General features: G+C 39.1%; 1 protein-coding gene across 3 annotated transcripts in view; it reads left to right on the forward strand.

The window, feature by feature from the left end:
* Positions 1-8805, forward strand: part of snx19b (sorting nexin 19b) — a 39557-nt gene extending 30752 nt beyond the window's left edge. For all 3 annotated transcript variants that reach the window (XM_029446137.1, XM_029446138.1, XM_029446139.1), the window contains exons 12-14: positions 2212-2396; positions 2929-3016; positions 4322-8805. In XM_029446137.1, the coding sequence (XP_029301997.1) occupies positions 2212-2396; positions 2929-3016; positions 4322-4445 (397 nt within the window). In that variant the 3' untranslated portion in view covers positions 4446-8805. The remainder of the gene's footprint in view (positions 1-2211; positions 2397-2928; positions 3017-4321) is intronic.
* The last annotated feature ends 659 nt before the right edge of the window (positions 8806-9464 follow it).

Genomic DNA, 9464 nt, shown 5'->3' on the forward strand with positions numbered 1-9464 from the left:
ACAAAAACTGGTTTTGGTCAAGTCTCGTGCCTCTGAATGAGTGTTTTACCTGCGACGGTTGACTGGCTACTCACTGATAAACCGTATAGCAGTTTAGTTCAGCCATTCCAATTGCACTGGTTTGTAATTACACTTTGAAAATACAGTTAGTCTACAGTGCTAACATTAGCACCGATTCCCACGTTGTTTTAACATCTGCTGAGTCATCGTCAGCTCTGACCACACTGTCAAAATGAATAGCGATAGGTAGTCCTGTGACCTCAGCAGCCCTACACACGTTACTCAGTAATTAAAATCCGGACACCGAGTGCTCGAGTCACAAATGAAACTTAGCAGCATTTGACGACGCTGGCCCCAGGTTAATTGCCTCTATGTTTGTTGGAATTGAAGGTACAGTATGAACGGGTTGGCCCGTTACATACACTAAATAAATAACATTATTATAGAGTGTCTCCCACGCCTGTTTTTCCTCTGCAGTTGTACAACTTAAGGAATAGAAAATATGTTTCCATCAGTATGAAGGATGTGGCATCTCTTGCACTGTTATAAAATACTAAGGAATCTAAAGTATAAAATAGTGTAAACTGGCACAACTTGTCCATCCAAAGCTTCTCTAAGTGCAGCTCAGCAGGGTGATAACTGGTGAGAACGAGCTATTGAAATAACTTAATTTGGAGCCACATGAAGAGAGCAAAATAGCAGAACATCAGGCCAGGAGGGAGGTCCCTGGTGTTTTAGAACAGAGTTCTGAGGTTTTGAGAAATGTTGCATAACAGCATCTGCATGGGGTTACATTTTTAGTCCTTGAAATCTCATATAGTACCTGAAATGACCTTAAATGGTCTTAAACACCACAATTCTGTATATACTTACTTTGTTTTCATTTATACTACTTCCAAAAGGCTAGTTTCTCCCACAGCTTTATGCTCCTGACCTGTACACTGCTTGAATACTTGAGCTACATTTAGATGTTGTTTTTAGCTTTTACTTTGTCCTTTGAATAACCTCCTCATCTAGTCTAGGTGGCGACCGGCTGTGTTTTCACCCCTCGGATGGTCAATCTTGGCATGAAAAAGGTCAGGTCAGAACCAAAGGGTCAACATCTCCGAGCTACTCGGAGCCTACTGAATGTATTCATCACAAGACCCTAAATCCAGCAGTTATATGGAGGGAAATGTGCTCAGTTTAAGATCACTTCCAGTGTGAGACCGTGCCAGGCCTGATTCCACTGCTGCATTTTTTTTTTCTGCATGAGTTTCAAATCCGCGTGGGAATGCAATGAGGCATGGGCTACATTTGAAGGGATTGGCTGGTCTGAGGCCAGATCACTCTGCACTGGTCAGGTCAGGCATGATGGCAAGGTCACAACACAATGACTGACTGACTGTTTTGTGGGACCTTAAAATCAGGAGGTTAACCAACTGATGGCAAGGCCCTTGTAGAAACTTGACATGAGATACGCTTTTATGTAAAGCAGCGGTGACATACGCTCATCCATGCTCAATTGGTGGGGCCGGACGCTTGGTTATGTAGTGACTGAAGAGCTAACCGCTAACCGCTAACCGTAGCTGGCCCGGCAATTTAGTCACAATAGCTCCGAGAGCTTCTCTTTATTCTCTACTGTTCTTTCAAGAGGGAAAATAAAGCTCCCCAAGCTTAGCTTGGATGCTAATGAAACAATAACTTCAGTTTTTTCAAAAGATGTATTTGTACCATCAATATCCGTCCCAATACTGCCTGCAAACCAGACCTTTTTTGTGGTACAGTTTTTAGTCCAATAGATTAAATAAAAGTGCAACACAGCTAATTAGCTATGATGGCTTCGATGGGTGCTGTGATCAGGATTTAGTTTTACGCCAGATCCTGGAAGGCAGATCGATCGGAGCACTCTAATAGCTTCCTTAAATTTGATTGGTGCGCAAATTTGGGGGTTGAACAGACTTTTCCATTTTTGACTAGCAAATCCATTAATCGTGGTGATTCCATTTGCAGCTAAATTTTGCCGTTTTAAATTCTGGTGTGACCGGGTGTCAAAAAGGGATTGTTTCAGTCACACCCAAATCACAAAAATACAACATGGATATCTTAAAATCTGAAAAACCAGGGATGTGGGACGCCATTGAAAATGTCTGCCTTGTCAGGGACCATTTGTAGACTCTACTAATCAACTGTGCTAACTTGAAACCATTGTTGTATGTTTGTACATTTCAGATGGCTTGATACGAGTGTAGCCAACCTGACATGCACTGCGTACTGGGTGGTGTACCTGCAGGTCATCCAGGAGGCCGTGTGGCCAGGAGGAGCTCTGCCAACTGGCCCTCAACTTGAACGCAGCCAGCAGCAGATGGACGGCACCAGGCAACAAGCATTACACTGTCTGATGAGAATCCTACCAGGTACATGTACACACAGACAAAAAGTAACAATATCAAGCACAACATGTGGATATTAGTGCCAGACTAATGCATGACAAGGCCAGAATTATTGGACCATTTCACATAACACAAATATGTTGGTATTGGGTTATATGTAAGTGGATAAATACCAAAACAGATTTTGTAGATAAAGACGAGGTAATTTAGAAACTGTATCGCCATTACAGTTTTACAGTTTAGCCAACAGAGCTGAATTTTTTTAATCTTTAATCTTTTTTTAATCTTTAAAATGGCACACATTGTAAGGGATCCGTATCAGATTATTTTATTATATTATTTTTGTTTGTGTTAGTGTTAGTGTAAAAAAACAAAAGCATACGACCAATATATTGTTATCAGATTTAATTAAATTTCAGAATCGGCCTCAAAACTCCAGCATCAGTGCGGCTCTAGTGTAATTGATGCTTTAATTCTAGCAACAAAATGATAGACACACACAACAAACGGCTGGTTACACAGTGTTCTATCATTCTCTGTGTCTTTTTGTCTCTAGATCTGGTCTCTGACATGTTGGGCTCAAACAAGTACAAACTCAGCTGGCAAACTGCACTTGACTCTCTGCAAAACCCCTACATTACCAGGTACACTATACACTCAATGTCCCCGTTATTACAGTCAGTTGCACTTTGTTGTATAGGGGATAAAGGTAATTTGCCTACTGCACCAGTGCATTGGGGATGCATGAAGACGGGGTAAATAAGCACTTTGCCTTCGCACCCCTTCTTATATTCTTATCTCGAAACACAGACATGATACAAACAGGGATATCGGTATCTTCACTTACATCACATTTTTCATTCAAAGAATATGTTTTTTATAACTTCAGATATTTCCAAGCTGATCAAAAACAATCCAGTGGCTGTTGTCTATGGTTATAGCAGTGTTGTAGTCAAGACCACTGAAGCCAAGTCATGACCAAGAGCAGAGTGTATCGAAACCGGTTTACAGATGTGGAGCCAAACTGCTGTTTTCATTTGATACACAGAGTCGCAGATCAGGAGGCAGTGAGCAAACACAAATATTGAAAACTTTTCACTTTGTTCGTATTAAGTTTTGTTAAAGTCCACACTTACATTTGTATTTGATGAAGGCTTTTCTTGCACGGTGACTGCATTTTCCATAAGTAGTCTTACTGGTTTCAAACTTGTTGCGTTTGATAATGATGATATGGAGCTTATTGTCCTCCTGGTGAATGTCAGTGGAGCCTCCTGAACCTTATGACTTTATTTTTGTTATGACATTGAATGTGAAGTCTGCCACTTTGAATAGACGGGTATATGCCTTATTGAAAGTCTAAACAATGGACCTCACATCAGCTATGTTATCCTTGCATCTCCTCCCCAAGTGTACTTCACATTAAGGCTGGGTTGCACAAACATGGATTCACTTTAAACCTCATTAAATCTCTGTTCAACTTTAAATCATGTTGCACCAAACTTCAAAACTAAATTAAAATTAAGAAAGATTAAATTTAAACCTCTTTAAACGTCAGATTAGATGTCGCTCTCAACCTAGATTCAATTGAATTCTGTTGCACTAAAACTTTAAACTCCAATGTGATCCTGTATTAACTTTACACTTGAGGAGTTTTTAAAACAGCTGCGTTTTTGAGATCGACTGAGCAAAATACTCAAGTTCCTCCAAGAACGTTAAGCGTCAGACTCAATTCAATTGAATTTGATGTTGCTTCATTAATAGATATTACAGCTTCTTTTTTTTGGGTAAGCAAGCATCTCCATATTGATTAAACTCGATTTCATGTTGGTTTACATCAATAAACTAGGTTTTACTAAATGAAGATTAGTTTTTAATAATTTTGCTAAACTCTAATTAGAACTAAAGCCACTAAAGAAAGGATGCTGACTGCAGGTCCTTTGTTCCCTTAGACATCTGGTCTACTGCATATTTGATCTTCTGCTGGAGTTCCTGGTTCCTGAAATACCTGAAGAGGGCTTCCAGAGGAGCCTGCTGCAAACCCTCTCCAAGAACATAGAGAAGCTGCTGGCATGAGGAGAAAATCCACAGGAACACCGGCAAACCCAGCTTCCATCATCCGGACGGATCATTCACCACTGATGAACTGCTGAAAAGCAGAGTGACAGCGAGGCTGTTCTACTTATGTTCTGCGAGGGTGAGAGTGAAGGTTTCGGGTGAGACTGAATATTCTCTGTCCCCACTTTAAACTCCTGAGGTCCCTTAATGCCCCCTTAATTAGGTGTTGATGCATCGACATATGAGGCTCTTCAACATAGTGACCTGTATACACACACACTAACACAAACTACATTTGAAGCAGCCTTGATTACATTAGAGCACCTGGTGTGTGTTTGATCTTAGTGACGTGCTGGTCAGATCTAAACATGTGGCAAAGCCATCTGCGATCTCCACATCAGGCCTACGCTCTCTGGCTTTGGCGAAACTTTATTTGCACTCTGCCCTCATTCCCTCTTGCAGTTTCTGGGTAGAAAAACCCACACCTGTTGCTCTTATCTGGAGAAGCAGGATTTGCTTCCCCCCCCAACTTAAATCTCAAATTGGTCTATTGGGATTTAGCATCAATGTTTCTATTCTCTGTTGACCCATTCTTCAATATCCCACTGGCTCTGTATGGAGACACACATGTGATTCTGACATAGTGTGAGCTATACTTCCTAAATCTAAGCCTTCCTGAGGGATCGCATGTATCTGGCAGTGATTTATTTTTTGATATTTTTTTAATAAATACTGTACTGTAGTGTGGTGAAGAGTTGGCTATAAGATGTTTTACTGGCTTCACAATGCGTCACAGTTCCTTTAACAGGTCCCTCTGAGAATGATCTGTGCAGTTAATGTCTAAATCATATAAGAACTGGGCTCCACAAAAACAGGTACTAAAGGATTTAGGATTGGTTTTTGGTCGAGGTCCACGCAACGTAAATGGTTAACTGCTGGGGTCTCCCTCGCTTTAACTGTTATCTATCCATGCTATCCGGTCTCTGAAATGTCTGTCTCCACACACATACAATAGAATTCAATTTGTGGTCGTCACAGCATATAAGAATTAGGTAAATAAAAAATCAGTAGCAATCATAGACTGTATATCAGAAGTAGACGTAGTCACCGTGACGTCACCCCATTCGTTCGTGGACTAGAGGGCGGAGCTAAGTACAACCGAACGCTGAACTAGACATTTTGAGGCGACCAAAATGTTACAATTAACTTTCATGAACTGAAAACACAAAGTAAAAGGGTTAAAGTTCAAAGACAAAAGCATGGACAACACCCAAACCAAACTGGACAACATCGTGGTTGCGACCTGTCGATCACAAAGTAGCCACGCCCCAAAGCCTATGCTGCTTTATCGTCTACTTTACTCTAATTGGGACCATAGTTTACTAAATGAACATCCTGGTGTATTGAAGAAGACTTGATACTAAAGTTTGAGACCGTACATTTGTAACGGAAATGTTTAATTACCTAATAATAAAGTAAGAAGTAGGGACATTTTCTCATAGTCTTCTATACAATCGCGCTTCTTTATGTAACCAGAGGAGTGGCTCCCTGCTGGATATTAGAGAGAATGCAGGTTTAAGGCACTTCAACATTGGCTTCACTTTTCAGCCTAAATGTTTCCACCAGGAAGCAACGTTCCTCTAGCTTCTCACTAGAACTACTATTGCTGAGGAAATAATGAAAACTGCTGACTGTGCATTCTGTGGCTCTTGCTAACACTTTTACAGCAGATATTTTGAAATAGCCGGAAAAGCATTGTTACGAGTAACATTACAGGTCATTTTTGTGGTGGTGGCCTAGTGGTCTGGTGGTACGGCTTCCAAACAGAACACCAGATGGTTGTGAGTTCAATACCAGAGCTGCCACCAGTTTGCCCCTGAGCTGCTCCAGGGAGACTGTCCCTGTACTTAGTTCACTGTGAGTCGCTCTGGATAAGAGTGTCTGCTAAATGACCTGTAATGTAATGTAATGTAATGTAACATTAACAATGGTTCTATGCTAATAATTTGGAAATCTTACAGCCTTCATGGTGGTAACAACAATCAGCACATCTTTCTCAGTTGGATGAAGACAATGAACAGAAAACTGTTGTAGTTCACTGAAAATATCCAAAGTATGTTACCACACAGATGATCCTTTATATCTCTATCACAGTGTGACCCTAATGTCTTAACACAGGCTGTCTTACTACACTGTTCATCTTCAGTTGCAGCTAGACACTGGCAACATTTTCACGTTCCAAAATGTTTTCACATAAATATGAAGTAGTTATGTGAATTGTAATACTGCGCACCTTGTATGAATGTATTTTATTTTTAGGAGTATGGAGTCCAAATTGATTATATTGAGATTAAGATATGCAGTATTTTCTCATTTAAAATACATTAAAATCAAATAAGTCTCCTGTGGCTGAATCTGCATATTCAGTTCTGTGATGTGGGACTCTGATGCCAGGTTTAACAAATGTTACATTCAATCTTGTACGGAAAAAAAACTTCTTCATTCCAGTGTTTTGGACTCATCACAGTCTCTTTATTTTCCTTTCTATTGTGTTATCTTGTGATTCAGCCTATTTATTAACATATATTTATTTGCTTAATGTGCTAATTTATGACTTTTTCGTGAGTCCTCGCTTATAAAGTGCTTTTAACTTGATTTTGCCTAACTAGGTGACTCGATGAGGTTTGGTCTGCCTGTACAACAGTAATGCAGCTGCAGTGAAAGTGCAAGTTCCAGCTCTCTGTAGTGAAACTGTTTTTATTGTGTCAAAGTGTGCTGTTAAAGCTGTTACAGTTATTTGTTGTAAAGATTATATATAATAATAATAATAATAATAATAATAATAATAATAATAATAATAATAATAAAATGATTTTCTTATACTTGTTTACATGTATGCTGATGAAGGAATTCCATGTATGTTGCCATGTGAAAAAGAAAGACTACACAGCACTTATTCGTTCTCGTGTCTGTTACATGTTGCTGCCACTCACATTAAACATTTGTTCAGCATCTCAATATAACAACATTCTCTTGCTTTCACTTTTTCAAGTTATGACATTTTTCTTTTCATTGCTTTTTCTTGTTATAACATAAATTGGCAAATTAATGCCCAAATAAAGGACAGTGTAGCTTACATATTGACAGTAAGTGGTTTATAATTGATTATGTTTTATTTGATGCTTGGATTGAGACGTGACAAATTATCATTCACCTTTCCTTTAACTATATCTGTTCATCATGTGCAGGATCGCAGGGGGTGAATAAGTTATTCATATTCAACAAAGTTAAAATAAGCATTGCTGGCGCCCCGGTAGCTCACCCATATACAAAGGCTGAGTCCTTGCCACAGTGGCCCGTGGTTCGAGTCCGACCTGTGGCCATTTTTCATCTCGTCATATTTAGCTACATGCTTCATATGAGTCATGAACAATTTGCCAAGTCTGTTTCCATTGTCGCATTTTCTTTAAACGTTTACACCTCAGCTAAGTGTTTCCACTTTTATGCACAAATTGAAATTTGTATAAAAACAGCTGGATGAAAAGGTACCTGTTGTAACTTTGTGTCGCCCGATCCATAAACTGGCCACTGCTCTCTTCTAAAGTAATTTATTTTCTGTTATAAAGCTTCTACATCATGACAAATGTCAATGTCATTGATGTTTTCTTACTTCTGCAAAGTAAGCTTAGACAAAACCATGTGTTCACACCCATAGTACATAAAAACATGTGTTGTGTGATCAACGCTGCACTATCTCTTTATATTTATAACAACATGTCAACTTATGTTATAAAGAGAAACTTTCCTTGTTTTAATGAGACATGTTGATTTTGTGTAATAATTAAATGGTTTTGATAAAACAAAATGCAGGTTATGGTGTTGCAGCAGAAAATGGTCCATGTAAAAATATTTACGCAATGAAAAGTATCTTGTTATACTATTACCAGGGTGATTATAAAGCAAGAAATATTTGTCTTTATGACACAAAAAAGTATCAAATTGTGTTTGTAATGGTGGCAGCACTATGCTTCCGTACTTATCTGCTTAATAGATGCTGTTTGTCTTTGGACAACACATATTTATGCCAAATGTTAATTAGAGGAGCCAGTGTTTTATAGACAGTGACAATATAGATTAAAGCTTTATGTGTTTTCTGAAAGTGTATAATCCTGTTCTCGATCACCTTTGTACTGTTTTCCACTGCGTCTGGTGTTTGTCTACACTGTCACTGGACACGTCAAGTTGTGCACGGTAACTCTGGGAATCTGTCTCCATTTGCGACCACAGATTGTTTCAGTCTTTTAAACATTTGCTGGGTGTTCCTAAACATATTTGTAAAAACAATAAAGTTACCAAACATGAGTTATTAAACCTTAAACTGTTGTTCACACTCATTATTTCCTTGGCTTGCGGTGGGTGATGCATTTTACAAGAGGCTGGTGAGCTACTCGGTTATCTTTTATGAGATTTGACTTTTTGTTACCCCTTTGTATGGACCTTTTACATTCACAATGCCCTATCAGCTCCACACTCATTTGCTATAGCCCGCAGACTCTTGGTTCATATCCAACAACAACAACAAAAAGTGTGTGGATGAAAACCTTTAAGTACCCCATAATAAAGATCAGACTCATTTCTTGGAACAGTTTCTGCTAAGCTCCACTTCTCTAAAAACAAAGGGTGAGTGAAGGGCTGGAGGGGGGCTTTGCAGTGCCGTGAAATCCTCAGGTCAGATTTACACATACAACTGTAAACTACACTTCGGAAAATGTACATTGAATAGAATGTCTAATTCTACACTTCTAGAATTAATTTATATTTGATTTGACAGTTTGTTTGATGTTCAGTATGATGTTAGTTATTTCGCCTTTACCATGGTCACGCAGCACATATCAGAAAACTTGCTTGTTCTAGAGCTTTTGATCGTATTACAGGGTCTTCATCAGTTCAGATTTCAATGCTCTGTACCTTCGGAGCAGGTTCAAACATCTACAGTTCCAAAACAACTGAGCAAACTTCAAAAAGCTCCTCAACAAG

The sequence above is a fragment of the Cottoperca gobio genome, chromosome 13, assembly GCF_900634415.1.
Source record: "Cottoperca gobio chromosome 13, fCotGob3.1, whole genome shotgun sequence".
Taxonomy (NCBI): domain Eukaryota; kingdom Metazoa; phylum Chordata; class Actinopteri; order Perciformes; family Bovichtidae; genus Cottoperca; species Cottoperca gobio.